This window comes from Mirounga angustirostris, unplaced genomic scaffold (genome assembly GCF_029215605.1).
Source record: "Mirounga angustirostris isolate CCGP_5_RB_7025 unplaced genomic scaffold, mMirAng1.0.hap1 SCAF_4, whole genome shotgun sequence".
In the NCBI taxonomy this organism is placed as follows: Eukaryota; Metazoa; Chordata; class Mammalia; order Carnivora; family Phocidae; genus Mirounga; species Mirounga angustirostris.
Genome location: NW_026991712.1, coordinates 185,753,338 through 185,775,263, shown reverse-complemented (window position 1 = coordinate 185,775,263; position 21,926 = coordinate 185,753,338). Strand labels below are relative to the sequence as shown.

Genomic DNA, 21,926 nt, shown 5'->3' with positions numbered 1-21,926 from the left:
CACCTTCCAATGCTTTATTTTCCCCAAAGTTTTTGCCATAATTTCTCCTAAGTGTTTAAATAACTTCCTGGAATAAAATGGTCTATCTATATATGTAACAAAATTACACAATTAGGGCGCCTGGGTGGCGCAGTTGGTTAAGCGACTGCCTTCGGCTCAGGTCATGATCCCAGGGTCCTGGGATCGAGTCCCGCATCGGGCTCCCTGCTCAGCGGGGGGTCTGCTTCTCCCTCTGACCCTCCCCCCTCTCGTGTGCTCTCTCTCATTCTCTCTCTCTCAAATAAATAAATAAAATCTTAAAAAAAAAATCACACAATTAAATTCATGTTCTCAAAAATATTTAATGATATAGAAGTTCGCGAGTTAAGTGAAAAGAGCAGGATTAAAAAACCACACGTGCGACAGGACACCGATTTTATAGCGCGCGCACACACACACACCACTCAGAGCAACACCAGACAAAACCGTGTCACGTCAAGAACAGTGATTACCTACGTGGTGGCGACTGAAAGTCACTTTCTACACGTGCGAACTGTTCGTACAACTTTAAAAGCAGTTACACGGGGGTTTCTGAAGAACGGCCAGGAACGGGGACTAACGGCAGACCCGGAACCAACCCCCCCGAGCTCTGACAAGAGCACACGGGGCTGGAAAATGCCTGAAGGGAACCGTGCCCAGAGACAGGATGGGAAGGACGGCTGTGGATTTAAACGTTTAGCTTCTTCTTCATCCCAATGTGACTGTGAGGAATACAATCTTGGTCCCTGCCTTCTCAGGGTACTGCCCGCCACGTACAGACAAGCCTCGTGTACCCCCCACCAGGCACCCTGAGGAACAGCCACCAGCCCATCTTGAAGACGCCAACAGGCTGAGGTTGAGTGTCTCCCGCAAAGTCACATGGCTGGCCAGGGCCCCTCAGGATTCCAACTCAGAGCTCTAATATCAAAGCCTACTGCCTTAATCACTATTATTGCCACATCCAAACCTGAGGGATAAACTACCAATTAGACAATTAAAACAAAAAAACACCACTCTCTGGCACAAGGAAAGGAACCTGGGCCTGCATCTCAAGGCACTCAACCCCCACGGGGCAGAAATCCCAGGTGTGGCATGGAGGCAGCCACCCGTCCCAGGGGTCCCGGCCCAGGCCTCTCCCAGACCGACTTCTCAGACAGTGACGGCACCTGAAGGGCCCGCTCAACCACCCTTCTCCCCTTTCTCGTTTCCAGGCCATGCTTTCGAGGGTCTGCCACTTCCTGCCCCCAGGCCCAACAGAGGACAGCTGGGAACTGACCTTTGTTTACAAACTAAAACCCCAGAATCCAAGAATCTTGTCATTTATTTTCACATCTATCTTTCCTATAAAGGAATCTCTTCTAAAGAACTGGCTTTAAAGAACCACAAAATCAGCAACTAGGCTTTCAAGTTCTAAGTCATGTTATTTCTTTTTCTTAAAATAAGCATGGGCTACTTTGGAAATCACACACACACACACCACACACACACACACACACACACACATGAGATTGAGTTTTTGTTAAGAATAACTCAAGTGTAGAACTTACCACCATATTCTGAACCAAAGGATGATAGGAATGACAAAAAGCCCCAGCTGCTGATGTCGACAATCACAGGGACAGACATCCAGGGTGGATGGCATGGCTGCGAGTCTGACCAGGGCCCCTGAGCCGGCCACAGAGCCAAGTCTCCAGGATGCCTGAGCCCTCAGGAAATCCCAGGCAGGCTCCCAGGCACGCCTGCCCCCCCCGCCCTCCAGACCAGCAGCTGGCAGCTCCCTCTAGTGGCAATGCCTGCCTCCTCCACATGCATGGCCCTCAAGAGAGCAGGACAGCAGGCCCAAGGCAAGCCTGCATGGAACGGAATGCTGGGGCACTGCTTTCATTCCTCCTGAGACCTGCCGCCCGGGACCTAGACTGAGTATCGCTGATGACGGCAGATTGTCAAAATTCTTGGCAAGACCAAGACAGAAAACATGCACAAGGTAAATTTAGATATAAATAAGACACAACGAAGTTAGACCTTGAACAGTCTCTAGGGAATCAAAACCAACCCTGGGGGGTGGCAGAGTTCCAGGGAGGACGTGTAAGCGTGGGTCTGAGATGCCAAGGGGCCACCAGAAGAATCAGGACAAAAACCGACAGTTTAAATGAACAGAGACGTTAAAACCCACATCCGAATAACCAGCCTTCCACATAATCTGTAGGAAGCTGAATCCACGAGTTTGAAATGCTACCTCAGTAAGACTCTCACAGATTTAAACGCACAAATGACGTGACCCCACCTGATATCCTTGGTTACCAAAATCACTTCTGACCCTGGAGGATCAAGAATTGTGACAACCAGGAAGAAGACAAACAATGGGTTTCCATCATTTCCCCCAAAGCCATCCGGAAGAACAGCATCATCACTGGCCTCCTGTCCCCCCTTGGAGAAAGCGCTAAATGGCAGACTCATCTGCAGGTACAAGTTCTGGTCCAGCCATAAAAGGCAAGATGGGGCTTTCCAGGCGTTGCTCTGCTGGTCCTTCTTCCAAACAGCCTGGTGTCCAGTGCTGCCCACAGCGTGTCCTTGGTCTCAGGTGAGAAGTCAATTAGGACAGAGCTCATTCTAAAGAGACCACAGGAAAGGTTTCCTGGATTTGAGAGCAATTCTTTCAGCATAAAGTCATCAGATGAAAAAAAACCCAAAAAACGAATGGCTCTTGAATCCAAACGTTTTATCTATGAAACCTTGATTACACTGAATAGACCGAACGTGATCTTTGAACACTGGACCATGGGAATGAAAGTGTGTGTGGACGGCATCAGATAAGCAAGGGATGAGCATGACCCCCGGCAGTGACCGACCACAGGCAGACCCTGCTGCTGGGACCTCCTGCCTGTCTGTCATCGATGGGCGAGGACCAGGGGAGCCCCCATATCCTGTTATGCTCGCGAGCCCGCTGGCCAGCCCTCCTTCCTCTTTGGTAGATTTTTGTGGCCCCAGTTTCCCTATTTTTATTCAGATTCCAACAACCAGGTCTTTGAAGAGCTTGGTGAGGAATCAACAGTGTTCTCTCTGTTTTAATGGTGTACAAACTTCTCCCTGAAGCTTTAACCCTTTAGAAAATAAAACAGTAAGGGGCGCCTGGGTGGCTCAGTTGGTTAAGCGACTGCCTTCGGCTCAGGTCATGATCCTGGAGTCCCGGGATCGAGTCCCGCATCGGGCTCCCTGCTCAGCGGGGGGTCTGCTTCTCCCTCTGACCCTCCCCCCTCTCGTGTGCTCTCTCTCATTCTCTCTCTCTCAAATAAATAAATAAAATCTAAAAAAAAAAAAAAAAAAAAAAAAAAAGAAAATAAAACAGTAAGTATGAAGAAGCATACAGAACACTAGGGCAAAACTCTATGTCATGGAGCTTTCAAAAGAGTTAAACTGACTCTAGATCCACGAGTTACACAAGAAACACTGTTTGCAACGTAAGTGCACCATTCCCTGCCATCGCCATCAGTCTGACTTCAGGCTGGAGACGGAGTCCAGTTTTCCGGTAAAAGCTCCTTCCCTTACTATGACGTCAGCATCAGTTTATCTTTCGATAGAGTTTGGGTTTGGGGTGTACTTTCTCTTCACGTGTCTCCTCGGTTTCTCTTGCTCCAATTTTCTCTGATGCTCCAGGAAGTTTAAAGTTATAATCTGTGGTGATGTAAGGTATTGTCCCTTCGAGCCCATGCTGAAACAGAAACATGAAGAGAACGTATGGAAACACCCCAAATCCTGCCAATTAGAGTTTGCAGCATTTCATTTCTTCCCCAGAAAATACTGTGAAAAGGGAGAGTCTGAGTGAGGTCCTTGCACTCCTAAGACCTCTGGTCCCTCTTCCTGCAGAGGGTCCACTTGACCCAACGGCCCAGGTACAAAGGTGACTGCCGCCTTTCTGTCCAATTCAACTGCACAAACACATCGACCAGCACAAGAGTGTGAGGGGGAGGCGTGGCTGCGCCTCTCTCTCGAACAAGTTAAGCAGCTAAGAGGGGAGAACATCCACTGCCTCCCCACGCCACCACACAGATGTCCTCAGCCAACATGACCTTCCCGTGACCTTCTCATAGGTGCACCCACAGACCGGCGTCAGGAAGGAGTCATCCTGGGGAGACCACCTCTGTTCTCCCCTCCCATAACCTACTTCTGGGATAATGGCTCTACCACGGGGCTCCTGGCCACTAATGATGGCAATTCATGGCCATGGGCCTCTGAGGCCACCCAGACACTCCATTTGCCACGTTCAGCCTCTCCAACAAAGTGTGGAGTTCCCGCACAATAACCTGTCCCCATGACGCTCTCTGGCTACCCCCAGGGCTGCCCCTGGAAGTGGCACTCACTTGGCTCTTGAAGACACACTGTGGAATGGAAATGGCTCCGACCAGCAGACAATTCACATTTCTTAGCTCCTCCGGGGGCACAGGAGTGAGGATGTGGTAAAGCCTCTTCTCCATGTCGATCCCTCTACAAATTCCTTGAAGACACAAAACACACACAAATAATCCTTTCTGGAAGATATACCTCCCTACCACTGAGAATTGTAGAATGGCTTTTAAAATAAGAATTTCAATTTCAACCGTGTTTTGCTTTGAAAATATAAAGTTTCAAGAGATGGGAGAATTTGACTACTCTTGGTCAAGACTCGTCAAATCTCCCATCTCTTGGAACCCTTCCCCTTGTTCAGCCATGAGCAACCAAAGTGGCCAAAGTCCTAGACTGTCTCAAGTAAGGCACACCCAGGCCAGGAAGAAAAGCCACCGTGCGGAACACGTGAACGACTCAATCCTTCCCCATCCTCAACTCCTTCTTCACGGTCTGTACCAGGTGACACAGTTTCTGAAGTAGTATTGTCTAACTCAGAAACGTGTATTTGATTACCTAAGAGTTTTGCTAATTTTCGGTTACATAGGTCCAGCACCCTTCCAGAAACATACCCTGACATTTACTGACCTCAGTGAGCCAGGGGGACAATCACGTGAGGTAGGCTTGGCGAAGGAGGAAGGGCCTAAACACGGCCAGGCCAATGGTCCTGGGCCTGAGTGATGGGGGCACCAGAACGTGACATACATCTGTCCTCAGATCACCCAAAGGTGCCAAGCCCAGCACAGAAACGGTGGCTCTGACTGGCAGAGTAAGAAGAGATGAGACAGAGAAATCAGAGGGGTTTCAGAAACAAGCTACCACCCCTGCTAGGGGGTTGGATGTGTCGAATGAAGGCAAGGGGGTGCCAAGGTAGACCCAAAGGTCTGGCGTGAACACCAGAGTGAATCTTCCAAGGACTCCTCACAGGCCTGGGAACAGGAGATGGTGCAGGGTGGAGGGGATTTGGGGAGAAAATTAGGACCTCAGTCTTGGACCTAAGTCTCAGATGCCGGTGAGATACCCAAGTGGAGAAGCGAGCTGGGCCTGGAGTTCAGACACACAGTCGTGCTATAGAGATCCTGTGGGAAGTCAGCCTAAAGATGGATGGAGGGCCCTAGCAGATGGACAGATGGCCTAGGGAAAACATGTCAAGTGACAAGAAGGCCATGACCAGGCCCTTAGGAATCTTGGCAGGAGAAGCAGAGAAAATGCTGCTTCTTTCCTGCCCACCAGCCCCCAGGCACACTGTCTAGAAGCCAGAGACACTCTGACCACTCCAGCCGAGAGATAGATCCAAGGTCAAGACCAGTCACATACAGTTGGAGAAGGGGATTGATTTCAGTAAGTATATAGACATGTTTTACTTTCACTCACCAAACCCCAAACAATCACAGATTGGAGTCTGGGCGAGTAGGATGGGACCATTTGCGTATCCTCTGACATCATCCAGGATCTTGCAAAGACCAACCCAGCTGGCATTCACAGCGTATAATATATGGGTAGGAGCGACATCAGCATGAATAATCCGGAGTGCAACCGCATTGAAAGGGACCTGGAAAATAAATGTGCACCTCCCTCTATTAATTCTACCGGAAAGGCTACTTTTAATTTTTATAAGTTGACTAGGCAGGTATCTGAAGTTATATTGGCCAAACTGCCCACCAAAAAGTATCTAAACAGAAATGCTAACAAACACTGGTCAGTGTTTCACTACTTTAATACAGAGTACCTAAGAAATTCATACAAAGTTCTTCGCCAGCCAACACTTGCTAGAAATCCAAACTGATGCCTGGAACTTTCTTATCTAAAGAGACACATTAAGACACAAATCTGAAGATATCCTAAATGCGTTAAAGTCAGGGGGGACTGAGAAAACCCCACTCGCTGAGAGGTCTCCCAATGTCAGAAAGCAAACCTCCATTCAGTGGAAAAAAGCCTCCATCTATTCTCTATGTAACATACTGAATTAAGAAAAATGGATTGAACTCCAGGAGCACAAGATAAATACAGTGGAGCCTTGAACAACACAGGGGCTAGAGGCACTGACGCCCCACCCCATGCAGTCAAAGATCAACAAATAACTTCTGGCCACACCCCCCCAAAAAAACTCAACTGCTAAGAGCCTCCTGTTGATCAGAAGCCTTCCCAATAACATAACAGTCGATTAACACATACTTTGTGTGTTGAATGTATTATATAGTATATTCTCACGATAAAGTGGGCTGGAAAAAAAAATGTTATTTAAAAAATTACAGGGAAGAATACATTTACAACACTGGACTGACTGTATTTATCAAGAAAAACCCTGCATGTAAGTGGACCCGTGCAATTGAAACCGGTGTTGTTTAAAGGTCAATTGTAACTACCTTTAACGTGTAACTCTCTGGGTAATTCCCGATTTGTAAAGTACAAAAGTATTTTGTTATACTGTTTAGATTCCAAAACCAAATTTGAAATAGCAAAAGGCAGATGCAATTACTGGTAGATAAGCTTCAAGTTCCATTGTAGAGCATCTCTGAGTAAATGACCCCATTGACCAAAAGTTCATTCAACTAACTGCCTGAGATTCTCCAGGAGATATCTCACCATCAGGCCTGAGAGACACGTCCTCGTTGGCCAGCCCCACTGCTCCTGCCTCAGGAGTGCCTCTGGAGTGTGACCGCAGGCCAGGGTCTCCACCTGCCTGTGCCCGTCGCCAAAGCTGTAAACAGGGAATGAAAGAGCCTCTCTCTCACTGGGAGGCCACGAATCCATCGAGCTGTTCCATCTCAAGTGCTTAGCAGAACACCCAGCACACAGGGAGTGCTTAGTATGGACAGCAGAGGGTGAATACTCTGGGCTCCAGTCCCAGCCCAAACTTTTACTAGCTACCTCGGGCAAGCTGACTCAGTGTCCCTGACCTCAGTTCTAGCATCTGTAAAATGGGGTAATAACAAAGCCATTGTGAGTAAAGAAGTTAAGAGGCTTAGAACTGAGCACAGCAGAGGGTAAGCATTTAGGAAATGCCACCTATTGCTATTTTAATCTTTAGTCATCTGGAATTCTAATATCATGGTGGTTTCTTCCCAAAATAATTCTAAGGAGCTAGGATTCCAAAATGCAAATACTCTGGTGCTAGAATCCATCTTTTTTTTTTTAAAGATTTTATTTAGGGGTACCTAGGTGGCTCAGTCGTTAAGCATCTGCCTTCGGTTCGGGTCATGATCCCGGGGTCCTGGGATCGAGCCCCACATCGGGCTCTCTGCTCAGCGGGGAGCCTGCTTCTCCCTCTCCCGCTCCCCCTGCTTGTGTTCCCTCTGTGTCTATCTCTGTCAAATAAATAAGTAAAATCTTAAAAAAAAAAAAAAAAAAAGATTTTATTTATTTGAGAGAGAAAGAGTGAGAGAGCACAAGCAAGGGGAGTGGAAGAAGCAGGTTCCCTGCTGAGCAGGGAGCCTGATGCGGGGTGCAGTCCCAGGACCGTGGGACCATGACTTGAGCCGAAGGCAGACGCTTAACCAACTGAGCCACCCAGGGGCCCCTAGAATCCACTTTTGACAATAGTATGAAATGCTTTCAAGAGTGGTTTCCAGGGGGCGCAATCGGTTAAGTGTCTGACTCTTGATCTCAACTCAGGTCATGATCTCAGGGTCGTGAATTCAAGCCCGGCATTGGGTTTCCACACTGGTCATGGAGACTACATTTTAAAAAAATAACAACAACAACAACAAAAGAGTGGTCCCCAGATGCCAGGAGCCACTGCGAACGCTCACTGAGCCCATACAACCATCCTCTGAGGTCTGGCACAGCCTCCTTTCTCCAGGTAAGACATGGACTCACACACAGCTAAACAGTGGGAGCGCTGGAGCTGGACTGCCCGGTGCCACCTCTGGGGTCAGGCAGAACATTCTTAATAACCAGCACGGAGCACAGTCGTGCCCAACGCAGGACAGCAGCTAGGAGCATGGACTCTTGAGCTAGATTACTCGACCTCCCGTCTGTAAACTGAGGTAGCTACAGAACCTACGCCCCAGGGCCGTTCTAAGGATAAGACGAGCGAAGCAGCATAAAGTGGCTGGAGAACACGCACAGGAAGGCCCACGAGGGCTTGTTACATCCACTGAGAATCCCTCATCCAAGGTGAGGTTACCTGATAGGGTGTGAGACCGTGTAAAGGACAAAGCGGTTTCGGCACTGGAGGCTGCAGCTGGCCGAGGTAACCTAGTACCGCCAAATCTCGAAGCACTTTGTTATGCGACTCTCTGCAAAGTAAATCAGAATGAAGTAAACAGAGATTTAACCTCAGAAACAGAGTCCCTTGGTCATTACACAGGTTACGTGTAGAGAGATCACACATTCCCACCTTAACATCTGCAGACCCTTTCTTTTTTTATTTTTTATTTTTTTTAAGATTTTATTTATTTATTTGACAGAGAAAGACACAGCGAGAGAGGGAACACAAGCAGGGGGAGGGAGTGGGAGAGGGAGAAGCAGACTCCCTGCCGAGCAGGCAGCCCGATGCGGGACTCGATCCCGGGACTCCAGGATCATGACCTGAGCCTAAGGCAGTCGCTTAACCAACTGAGCCACCCAGGCGCCCCTGCAGACCCTTTCTATAAACCCACTGGAGAAACATGACATGTAAAGACTCTCCTTCAATAAAAGCTCTTGGCAACCAGAGCTGAAGGCCACCTCTGGATACAGGTCTTCCTCAATTTACAGTGGAGTTCCATCTTCATTCACCCACAAAAAGGGGAAAATATCAGACGTCGAAAATGCCTTTAAGACACCTCGCCTACCAGGGGCGCCTGGATGGCTCAGTCATTGAGTGTCTGCCTTCAGCTCAGGTCATGATCCCAGAGTCCTGGGATCCCTCCTCAGCAGGAAGCCTAAAAAAAAACTAAAAAAAACTAAAACTAAAAAAAAAGAAAGAAAAAAGACACCTTGCCTACGGGACGTCACTGCTTAGCCTCGCCTACTTTAAACGTGCTCAGGACACTCACATTAGCCTCCAGCCTGGCAGAATCACCTAACACAGAGCCTACATTGTATGGGCGCAGAATGGCGTCTGTACCCATGGCTCACCCTCCGGGCTGACCCGAAGCCCAGCACTAGGACAGAGGGTCATACCGCATCGTGCGTGCCCAGGAAAAGACCAAAATTCAAAGTACAGTTTCTACCGAACGTGTATTGCTTTAATACCAACGTAAAGTGGGAAAATTGAAAGTCACACCATCTTAAGTCAGAGGTTGTCTGTGTTTCCATTGGGACAATAACAGCTCAGAAAAGAACAGATTCGGGCGCCTGGGTGGCTCAGTTGGTTAAGCGACTGCCTTCGGCTCAGGTCATGATCCTGGAGTCCCAGGATCGAGTCCCGCGTCGGGCTCCCTGCTCGGCGGGGAGTCTGCTTCTCCCTCTGACCCTCCTCCCTCTCATGCTCTGTCTCTCATTCTCTCTCTCTCAAATAAATAAATAAAATCTTTAAAAAAAAAAAAAAAGAACAGAACAGATTCTCCTTCATGAACATAGGGCTGTGAGACAGATTCAAAAACTTGTGGAAGACTTATTCCTCTTAAGGAATTGAGGGCAGAAGGCCTTGTTGAACTGAACAGAACTTCATTCTCCAGCCATGACAGTTTAATTACCTGTTTCTCGGAGTTTTCCTAAACGCAAAGTCCGACTGGACGCATATCAGCTTATGTCCAGTGAACACAACTGGACTCTCCTTTTCTTCGTCAGCAAATTCCAAACTCTCTGTAAACTCTGCCAGTTGGAAACCTCTGTCTCTGACTCTGGACTTGCTCTTGGTGTACAGGCCGTCCATATCGTCCACATAGTCAGGGGTCAGGTTCGGCATGTATTTACTCCGGCCAGAACTGAACTGCACGACGTGGCTGGGAGACAGCAACCGGATGAGATCGATGAGAAGCAAAAGCCCTTTGTCTGTGAGGAGGAGGACACGGGCAGTTGGTACGCTACTAAAATAGTGACACACTCCTATAAGAACATGGCACAGCTGTTCTGAGACAAAGAAAGGATCCCGAAGAAGAAATCTCCTAAAAACTGGGCTCCAGCTTTACTGCCTGAAGCCAAAAGCTTATTCACACGGCCCCACCTTTCCGGCCAGATGTGCCTTCCCAGGCTTACCTGACACCCAGCCCATTGTGTTGACGATGAGAGGGGACTCTTTCTTGTAGGAGCTGAACACATACTTTATTATCTCAATATAATTTTCATAGTTGTTTTTACAAGAAGGTTTCCCATAATATACCATTTTCTGTGGTGTCCTCTGGTGGGTGAAAGGTGGTCCTAGGAAGATAAAAGTAAGAGTTTGAATCTGTGACTATTTAAAAGGAGGTGAGGGTTTTTCTCCAGCCATCACCAGTGACAAAGATCCTTAGGAAATCAAAGACCATCCTACCAGACCATTCTACCACTAGGAATAGTTGTATCCCATTTTCAGAAATCTAAGCTTTCCGGGCATCTGGGTGGCTCAGTCGGTTGAGTGTCTGCCTTCAGCTCAGGTCATGATCCCAGCGTCCTGGGATCGAGCCCCCCACTGGGCTTCCCTGCTCAGTGGGGAGTCTGCTTCTCCCTCTGCCTCGCTTCCCTGCTCATGCTCGCTCTCTCTTAAATAAATAAAATCTTAAAAAAAAAAATCTAAGCTTTCAACTTCATACAAAGACATGCTCATTTTTACATATAGTTAATTCCAATTCTGTCCTAATATGACCATTCACTCAACAAACATTTACTGAGCACATGTAACACTCTGAGCATTGTTCTAGATACTTAGGATACACCTGTGAACAAAGCAACACCCATCCTTATAGGGCTGACGTTCTAATGAAAGAACAAATAAGAACAATAATCACTTGCTGGAATCTAGCACTTACTATGTCCCATCTACTTCACATGTAGTCTCTGATGTTCATAAAAACCCTATGAGGTAGGTAGTGTTACTATCTGCATTTTTAACTTGACCAAGGTCACACAGCGAGTAAGTATCAGTTGGGCTTGAACTCAGGTGAGCCAACTCCAGGGCAGATGCTCCTAACTTGCAGCACCGGTCTGTCGAGCCTGAGCCAACTCCCCTCTCTGGTTGGGGCTGGGAACTCACTCAGCAGGCTGGTGACCAGGACCACATGCCAACAGTCGGCAGGGTGAGGGCCTTGGTTAATGTGGTTGGTGCAAGGCCACTGGGACAGGGCTGGCGAGGCTCCCCTCAAGGGTGGGGTACAGGGATTTGGGGCGGCCCACAGCTGAAGAAGTGGCCTGCACAGCAGAGGGATTGAACAAATACAAAGGCTCTGAGTAAATATGTAAATACGTGGACAATAATCATAGCCACAGTTCTTATCATCAGAAATGAAACTTATAAATATGGGGGCACCTGGGTGGCTCAGTCGGTTAAGTGTCTGCCCTCGGCTCAGGTCATGATCCCAGGGTCCTGGGGTTGAGCCCTGCATCGGGATCCCTGCCCCGTGGGGAGCCTGCTTCTCCCTCTCCCTCTGCCTGCCACTCTGCCTATTTGTGCAATCTCTCTCTCTGTCAAATAAATAAATAAAATCTTAAAAAAAAAAAAAAAGAAACTTATAAATATGGAAGGGGAAAGGCTAACTAGAATAAACCCGGGCTGTCAGACTGGAATTGGAATGATCGCAGTAAACTCGTGGCTCTTAATACACAGAAAACATACATACAAAGAGATATACATGCAGTGTATATACACATACATATGCATATACCCATACATACACACGTATGTGCATGTATGGGTCTAAGCATGCATATACTTCCTAGCTCTGTCCACTGAGGGGAGCCTACAGTCACACCCCAGAAGAAATAACACACTTCATTATAGGCAGAGTGGAAAATGCTGGCAAACACTTATCTTAACCAAATGATGAGAGTTAACCTCTCTGGTAACAGGGCAAACTGACAGCTTGTTGATATGATGCATTGAGAACACAGCACCACATCTCAATCAAACCATAGGGACATCCGATAAATGTACTCTTCCAAACTGCCAAGGTCATAAAAGATAAGAAAAGCTGGAGGGAATGCTCCAGACTGGAGAAGACTAAAGATTTGCAAATACACACTGGGCCCGGGCAGGTGGCTGGAGGACAGAAGAGGGAACAGTACCAGGGCCAAACTGCTACCCTGACTTGGTGGCTGCATTATGACTACGTATCATAATGCGTCTTTGTCTGGGGAAACACCTGTTGAAATATTAAGGTGTGAAAAAAGAAAAGAAAAGTAAATGGACTAGGGAAAATGTAAAAGAAAAGAAGGAACAGGGCGCCTGGGTGGCTCAGTTGGTTAAGCAACTGCCTTCGGCTCAGGTCATGATCCTGGAGTCCCGGGATCAAGTCCCGCATCGGGCTCCCTGCTCGGCAGGGAGTCTGCTTCTCCCTCTGACCCTCCTCCCTCTCATGCTCTCTGTCTCTCATTCTCTCTGTCTCAAATAAATAAATAAAAATCTTTAATAAAAAAAAAAAAAAGAAAAGAAGGAACAATGAAACCAGCTATAAAGCAAAATCTAAACAAACAGTTTTGATAAAACTGTAAAAACAGTATGAATGCCCTACTTATTTTTGTCAAAAAGTCTATTAAATCCACAACGAATCCAGCAACCTGATCTATCATCTGCTTAAAAGTCAACTAAACAAAAATCACACAAGTATCCCGACAGACGCAGAAAAAGCACCTGACAAAGTCCAACACTTTCATGATACAAACGTTCCACACACTAGAAATAGAAGGCAGCTTCTTTAGCCTGACGATGGGGAACGACAAAAACCCACAAATGACAGCATACTTCTGGTGAAGAACATTCCCTCTAAGGTGAGGAACAAGAAAGGAATGTTTTCTTCTATTGAGCACTGTACTGAAGGTTCCAGCCTGAGAGCGCTAGGAGACAAGAAATCAAAGGCATCCAGACTGGAAAGGAAGAGTGAAACTATTTCTATTCACAGATGATGATCTTCTATCTAGAAAATCCAAAAATATCCACAAGAAACCTACTAGAGCTAATACAGGAATTCAGCAAAGTTGCAGGTTACACAGTCAATACACAAAAATCATGTGTTTCTATACACTAACAGTGAACAATTTGTAAAAGAAATTAGGAAAGCAATTCCATTATGGTAGTTAAGTGAAAGAATCCAACCCTTAGGAACTAATCTAACCAAGTGAAAGACTCACACTGAAAACCACAAAATATTGCTGGAAGAGGGGCGCCTGGGTGGCTCAGTAGGTTAAGTGTCTGCCTTCAGCTCGGTCATGATCCCAGGGTCCTTGGACTGGGTCCTGCATGGGGCTCCCTGCTCAATGGAGGGAGGCCTCTGCCTCCCTCTCTGTCTCTCATGAATAAATAAATAAAATCTTTAAAAAAGTTGCTGAAAGAAATTTAAAAAAACTTAACAGGAAAGACATCCTGTGTTCATGTATAGGAAGATTTATCATTATCGAGATGTCAATGTCACCCAAGGTGAGCTACACATTCAATCAATGCAATCCCTACCAAAATTCAACAGCCTTGGGGTGCCTGGGTGGCTCAGTCGTTAAGCATCTGCCTTCGGCTCAGGTCATGATCCCAGGGTCCTGGGATTGAGCCCCGCATCAGGCTCCCTGCTCGGCCAGGAGCCTGCTTCTCCCTCTCCCACTCCCTCTGCTTGTGTTCCCTCTCTCACTCTCTCTCTCAAATAAATAAATAAAATCTTTAAAAAAAAAATTCAACAGCCTTTTCGTAGGAATGGAAAAGCTGATCCTCAGATTCATACAGCATTGCAAGGGTACCAAATGGCCAAAACCATCTTGAAAAAGAATGAAGTTGGGAGGACTCACATTCCTCCATTAGCACAGAACTGGCATAAAAACAGATATACAAGCCAATGAAATAAAAGACAGGGCCCAGAAACAGGCCCTCATATGTATGATCAAATGCTTTTCCACAAGGGTGCCAAGACCATTCCACGGGGGAAAGGACAGTCTTCAACAAATAATTGGAAAACTAGACATCCACATGCAAAAAAATGATGTTGGATGCTTTCCCTATATCATATACAAAAATTAATTCAGAATGGACCAAAGACTTAAATGTAAGAGCTAAAACTTACAAAACTCCAAGAACATTAGAAAAAAATCTTTACGACATTGGACTTAGCAACTTTGTGGATATGACATCAAGGGAATGTCAACAAAAGAAAAAATAAACCGGAAAAAAAAAAGGAAAGGAAACTGGATTTCATAAAAATTAAGAACTTTTGTGTATCAAAGGATACCATCAAGAAAATGGAAAGAAAACTTAAAAGATGGGAAAAAATGTTTGCAAATTGTTTATCTGATAAGAGATTAACACTCAGAACATATACAAAGAACTCCTAAAACTCACTAACAATGCAATTCAAAAAATGGGCGAAGGACTTCACAGACATTTCTCCAAAGATCTACAAAAGGCCAACAAGCACAGGAACAGAGGCTCAACATCATCAGCCATCAGGGAAATGGCAAATCAAAGCCACAGTGAGTTATCAGTGCACATATGACAGGACGGCTGTGATCAAGATGACAAGATGTGGAGAAGTGAGAGCCCCTGCGGATGGGGATGCAAAATGCAGCCACTGTAAAAAACAGGCTGGCGGTTTCTCAAAAGGCTAAACTCGGCGTTACCACACGTCCCGGAAATTCTCCTCCAAGTGTCCATCTGAAAAAACTAAAAGCAGAGACCTGCACAGGCATTTGTACGCTGATGTTCACAGCGGCACTACTCCCAGGAGCCAGGAAGTGGCAAGAATCCCACTGTCCATCAGCAGCTGAACGTGTCAACAAAACGTGATCCATGTATACAATGGAATGATTCTCACCCACAAAAAGGAAATAAATTTTGATTATCTGCTACAATATGGACTATCTTAAAACACATGTCTGGAGGGTGCCAGGAATGGAGGAAATTAGGTGATGGGGATGAAGGAGGGCATTGTCATGATGAGCACTGGGTGATGCATGGAAGTGCTGAATCACAGTACTGTACATCTGAAACTAATATAACACTGTGTTAACTGGATTGAAATAAAAAACAAAAAAATAAGCAAAAAGAAGAAAAACCATTATGCTTAGTAAAAAAAACCCAAAACAGACACAAGAAGGACAAATAGTGTTTCCACTTACATGAGGTATGTGGAGTAGGCAAATTCATAGGGACAGAGACTAGGACAGAGGTTAGCAGGGGCTGGAAGGAGAGCAGGAGGGGGCAAGTGTTCTCTAATGGGAACACCGTTTCAGTTCGGAATGATGAAAAAGTTTCAGATATAGGCAGTGGTGAAGGGTATAGCACACCGTGAATGCACTTAATGTCACTGAATTGTACACGTATCGACAGTTAAAACCGTAAATATCATGTTGTGCATATTTTACCATTTAAAAAAAAGGCAACATGGGACTTTGGTTTGGAGTCTGAACCAGAAAAAGTACATTAGTAGGATAACCAGTGAATTTTGAATAAAATCCATGGTTTGGCTAATAGTATCATGTCAATGCAATTTCTTGGTGTACATCATTATATGTTGTTGCTTTTTTTTTAAGATTCTATCTATCTATCTATTTATTTATTTGACAGAGACAGTGAGAGAGAGAGAGCGCACGAGCAGGGGGAGCAGGAGAAGGAGAGGGAGAAGCAGGCTCTCCACTGAGCAGGGAGCCTGATGCAGGACTTGATCCCAGAGCTGCATGCTCCACCAACTGAGCCAGCCAGATGCCCCTTACATTTTTTTAGTTTTTTGTAAGATCATTATATTTGTTTTATAAAACCAAGACATCAAAGAAATGTGTAATACATACCTAGAACTGGCTCTGTAATATTAAGTAAAGAAATGCAACCTGGAGGCGTAAATTCTGTCTGTCCCAGATCACATTCCAAATAGTCAACGCAGGAAATACTGAAAATTTGAAAGGAATAAGGAAAATCTCAACTACCTTTACTCTGTCAAAAGAATAAATCAGATCTTACAGACTTTATGCAATACACAGGCACAATCCACCCTATGCAGCCTTTTAGGTAGAATGCTCCAAAGATGGCAATCAACATAAAAAAAAAAAGTAAAAAGAAAATGTGATGCAGGAATGGTCATAGTACCCATTTGTAATATGCATACACCTTTGTCTTTCCTAAAATCTGATCTTTAAAACACAACAAAATTGCTCCCTACTCTGAACCTCTGGGTATGGACAAACACAGATTCTGACACCAGGTGACTCCTCTTGCACACTCACTGATAAGCACGGTCAGTTCACCCCGAGAGGCCGATGTGCCTCACTCCAAAACACAGCCTAACGGAGAGTGCCATCACTCCGCTGAGCTGCTTTGCATAGACTTGTAGATAATTTCTACTGAGAAGTCAAGAAGCATTCCCATCTAGTTTCTTAAATCAAAAATCCTATTTCATGACCCTAATCTAATAATGTATCTAAACAAAAACAAAAACACTCTTACCTATTTAACAACTGGTTAATGAGGTACCTATTAAATGTTGACTTTCCGACGTCCTGAGAGCCACAAACAAGAATGACAGGGCAGCCGTCTACTTCTTCTGGAGGCAAAACAAACATTGAAACCTCAAATTAGCCACCTTCGTTAGGGCTCTACCTGTAAATCGTGATCCTCTGAGGCCCTGGGGGATGAATGCTCCCTTTACCCCCAGGTATCACTCACCGCAGGACACGGTGACCAACTCCTCCATGGCCGACAAGGCACTCTCTGTCAAACGAAGGCCGTTTTTCTTCTTCTCTCTTCTAATGCCAACAGACCTCAGGGCTATATGTTCAGAGTTAATCTGGAAGGTTGGACTCTGAAATGAACAATTTAAGTTTTAAGAAAACATGAACACAAGTGCACGTTTCTTCCTCCAGTTTTAAATCAGTAAGCCTCAAACAGTCGTGAGCTATGAAAGGTAGATCTGAGCCCACCCTCTCACCCCCACAGCCATCCCTTCAGTGAGTCTCATCAGCTGTTCCTTCAGTCGTCCGTACCTGTCCTCCTGGCTCACATGTACTTCCAAGCTGCCATCACCTCTGCAGGAGACCCCGAAGGAAAGGAAAATGTGTGCGAGTTTAAAAAACGATTGCCACAAGAACAATTCAAAAGAGACCACAGCTGTTGAACAGGTTGGTGCTTCAGAACAAAATCAAGGCCGTCTCCAAAGACATAAAGTAAAAAGACAATGAACACGTGCAGACCGGGCTGAAAGAACGTGGAAGTCAGGCCCACTAAGCCCTCGGGCGCTCTGCAGAAGTACCAGGAAGCCACCGACCAACCCAAGGAATGGAGGAGCAGGCCCTTGCTGCAGCTGGTGGGGCTCGAGGGAACAAGGCTTCCGTGGTGAAGAAGACCAATGAAGAGACCCATCCATGATCACCTCCTCATTCAATTCATCAACCCCAGGATAAAAACATCATAAAAGGAACAACAATCAGTCTGGTGTGTGACTTCCTATCAGCAACTCTAGATTCTAGAAAACAGTGGAGCAAGGCCTTCAAGGTTTTGAGGAAAAAAACTCTATACTGTGCTCAACTATCAATCATGGAGGCCAAAATAAGAATATCTTATAAAATGAGATTATATAAAGTTCACTATCTGTCTTGTATGAAAAAAATAACTCTAGAACGTATAAAAACACAGTGGGGGAGGGAAGTTACCCAAGAAGGAGCATAAGGAATATAAAGAGTGGTGGTGAAGTCCCAGAAAAAAAAATAAAGCTAAAAATGAATGAAAACAGTATTAACGTGTTTGGAACCTTCACTTGCAGGAGGCAAAGGCTTGGTGACACAGCTTTCCCATTTCCTTCTCCACGGCCCTCACCCAACTACTGGCTCTGCACCAGACCTGTACTCTTTGTCCAGCTCCTCTGAAGACTTCCTGATCACACACGCCTGGTTTTCTCCAACATCACTGACCCCTACTTCTCAGTCTCTACTGCTCCCTCATCCAGACCTCTTCTTGGTAGTGCTGAAGGGCCATGACTTTGAACCCCCTTGTTTTTCTGTATCAACTCCCTTGGTGTTATTATCCCACCTCTCAGCCTTTGGGCCATTCTGCTGAAATACCAACAGAATTCAAACATTCCAAGGGAATGTCTAACAGGCAGGTCAAGGTGAACATTTAAATCTGCTCCTCCAGGGCGCCTGGGTGGCTCAGTCGTTAAGCGTCTGCCTTCGGCTCACGTCATGATCCCAGGGTCCTGGGATCGAGCCCCGCTTCGGGCTCCCTTCTCAGCGGGAAGCCCGCTTCTCCCTCTCCCACTCCCCCTGCTTGTGTTCCCTCTTACGCTATGTCTCTGTCAAATAAATGAAATCCTAAAAAAAATAGTAAATAAATCTGCTCCTCCCACAGTGCCCCCATCTCAGTAACACCCTGCACCCAAAAGCATGTATTCCTTGGTTCTTCCCCACACCTCACATCCATAAGCCTGATAATCCTGCAGATCAGGCTCAATTTACGGCTCGTGGGGGACAATTATAGCAATAGAACTTGACTTTAAGAAATTAATAACACAGTCAGCAAAAATTTGGAGGCAAGAAAGAGAGAGATGGGAGAAATTATAAGTACACTGAAGTATATTCATAGAGGAAATTTGTACTATCTCAAGTTAATAAATCAAGATAAAAAGATAACCATTTGGGGCGCCTGGGTGGCTCAGTTGGTTAAGCGACTGCCTTCGGCTCAGGTCATGATCCTGGAGTCCCGGGATCGAGCCCCGCATTGGGCTCCCTGCTCGGCGGGAAGCCTGCTTCTCCCTCTCCCACTCCCCCTGCTTGTGTTCCCTCTCTCGCTGTGTCTCTTTCTGTCAAATAAATAAAATCTTAAAAAAAAAAAAAAAAAAGATAACCATTTAAAAAATTCCAACAGGCGGGGCACCTGGTTGGCTCAGTCAGTAGAGCATGCAACTCTTGATCTTCGGGTCGTGAGTTCAAGCCCCGCGCTGAGGGGTAGATGGTACTTAAAATTAAAAAAAAAAACAAAAAAAAAACACTTTGGAAAAAACGTAAATAAATAAAGTAAAACTTCCAAAGGGCATTTAATCACCTGCAATATGAAAGGATGGCTTTCACTGGGGAATAAAACTAACGAGGAAGGGGAGACAATATTTTTCATGATACACCTTTCTATGCTATTTTGCTGTGCACACGAATGACACTGTGTACAACCTACAATGCAACAGACAGACTGATTTTCCCAGGGAGCATCCTACAGCCAGCTGACGTGTGACTGTTCTGGTGAAAATAATTAGCACAACTCCAAATGAAAACTAGTCCTACCTCTTGTACGAAAACGTAAGATAAACCTGGATGGCTGACTAAGAAGTTCACAGTGGAGGTTTTCAGTTGTTCTAGCATCACAATGGAACATAGAGGAGAAAAATTCTTCATCAACCAACATCTGTCATCTGTAAAAAGAAAAATAAACTACCTTAGAAATAGTAACTCCATTAAATTCTACACCATTTAGGACTACCTTCTTTTCAGCTGAACTGTCAACTTTTTGAGAGCAGGAATTATGTTCGAGAGCCTTCTTTAGGAAACCATACTGCATATCAGGAACACACCTGGCTGGAGAAGTCAATCCAGGTTTGCTTTTGCTACACAAGAGCTAGCTGAGTGGTCTTGGGCCATTTTTCTCATCTGTAAAATGGTGAAAACAAGTTCCACTCAAGTTTCACTTTAAATAAACACAGAAAAGTGTGTAATGTCTAGGCAATAGGAAGGACCTAGAAATTGCAGCCTTATTATAGTACACCCTCAGTACTCTACCAAGGCCCGCTGCCAGCCAAGTGTCTCCCATTCCTGGGTTTTCACTTTCCTCTTGCACTGGAGGAAAGTTATCCAGTTACTTTTCTTACCCCGATTAAGATGAGATCTGAGCAAAGCTCGGGCTTCCCTTTTCATCTCCTTCTTGCTTTTCTCAGGCATGGAATAATGAACTGCATTGATAGTCAATCGAGAGTGGGTGTAGGTAGAAAAGACATCTTGGGGAGGCTGGCCTTGGCCGATGGCAAAACCAAACACCTGCACTTGGCCATAGAGGCAAGTCACACGACAGATCCCACTAAAAGTAAAACCCTAGCAAGGAAGAACAAAGAAAGGAAAACATAACATTACAAATTCTGTTACTAGAAACTGAAATTTTCTAAACTTTTTTTTTTTTAAACTAAACTCTATGCCAGAGATGGGACTGGAAGTGACCAACTGAGATCAAGAGCAGCATGCTCCACCCACTGAGCCAGCCAGGCACCTCCCTTTTTTTTTTTTCTTTTTTAGTTTTCTAAACTCTTAATTGCTATTCACATATCGAAGGGGAGGGGATTTCCAAGCAACAATACATTGTACTAGGTGACCATCAGGTACTTAATACCTCTAACCCAATTCCATATCCCAGGACAGCTACAGAGATGGCTGGCGTATCCCGACACATGAAGAACAAGGGGGTCCCATGAACGGGGCTCTGCTGTTCTCACGGATCCCTATCTCTACCAAGGCCCCCTGCCAGCCAAGTGTCTCCCATTCCTGGGTTTTCACTTTCCTCTTGCACCGGAGGAAATCCAGTGCAAGCAAGGGAAGAGCGAAGGACCTGCAGTTAGGCTGCCTGGATGTGAGTACTAGCTCTGCCTCTACTGTGTACCTTTTAGTAAGTTACCTAAGCCACAGCTCAGTTTCCTCGCCCGTAAATTTTCGGCAATGACGGTAATGACTCCATAGAGAGCTAAGAGTATTAAAAGTGTTCGTGAACCTCAAACACTCAGAACACAGAGCCCGGCCCTTTCTAAGCACGCAGTAAATGTGACCTTGCAGTATTATTTACTGCTACTGAAGTCCCCCTCGGCTCTGAAGACCTAGAATCCCGCAACAGGGTCCGAGTCACCCCCGCTCAGCACGCCGCCAGGAGGAACGCGCTCGACCTGCGGCCGGAGAACTGCAGATGGGGCAAGGCCTTCTCCAGCCCGCAAGTCCCGGCGCTGCGGCTCCTCCGGCGGGACCCACCTGCTCGAGCGGCAGCAGCACCCACGCGCGGCCCGGGCCGGCCGGCCGCACCGGCGGGATGGGGAGGCTCGCGGGGCCGCTCGGGGCGGGGGCGGCGGCCGGAGCCGCGCTCGGGGCCGCGGTCTTGGGCCTCCGGGTCGCCGCGCGCGGCACCGGGCAGCCGCTCTCCCGCCAGTCCGCGCCGGCTGCCTGGGCTTGCAGCAGCCGCCGCCGCAGGCGCCTCCGGCCGCACCAGCGCAGGGTCCCGAGCCGGCGGCGGGGCCGGCGGCTAAGAACGAGCTGTGTCCGGGTTTTGCGGGCACGCAGCCACGTGGAGCGGAGAGGACCGCGCTTGAGCGGCCACGGCGAGTCCGCCATGCCGGCCACCGGCGCCAGCCGCGCGAGAATCTCGCGAGATCCGCTCGCTCCGCCCCGCGGCCCGTCGAGAGGCTGAAAGAAGGGGCCTGGGTGCCGCGAGCGCCCTCTGCCAGCGGCCCCGGCAGCGCACGCGGGCCTCCGCCGTCCCCTCCGAG

At 46.7% G+C, this 21,926-nt stretch overlaps 1 protein-coding gene across 3 annotated transcripts; it reads right to left on the bottom strand.

Moving 5' to 3' along the window:
- Nucleotides 1-327: 327 nt before the first annotated feature.
- Nucleotides 328-21,798, bottom strand: NOL9 (nucleolar protein 9). Of its 3 annotated transcripts, none has more exons than XM_045898819.3 (12): nt 21,415-21,796; nt 20,277-20,496; nt 19,696-19,823; nt 17,093-17,228; nt 16,874-16,967; nt 16,222-16,319; nt 10,525-10,686; nt 10,023-10,320; nt 8,528-8,639; nt 5,773-5,950; nt 4,377-4,510; nt 328-3,727 (listed from the first exon to the last, which is right to left on the bottom strand). In XM_045898819.3, the coding sequence occupies exons 1-12, from the start codon at nt 21,769-21,771 to the stop codon at nt 3,578-3,580; spliced, it is 2,067 nt and encodes a 688-aa protein (XP_045754775.1). In that variant the 5' UTR covers nt 21,772-21,796; the 3' UTR covers nt 328-3,577. The 3 variants fall into 3 exon arrangements, with proteins under 3 accessions (XP_045754775.1, XP_045754774.1, XP_064446101.1); XM_045898818.3 differs by having other exon boundaries at nt 16,874-16,970; nt 21,415-21,795; XM_064590031.1 differs by lacking the exons at nt 328-3,727; nt 4,377-4,510 and adding an exon at nt 6,985-7,099 and having other exon boundaries at nt 5,776-5,950; nt 16,874-16,970; nt 21,415-21,798.
- Between the last annotated feature and the right edge of the window lie 128 nt (nt 21,799-21,926).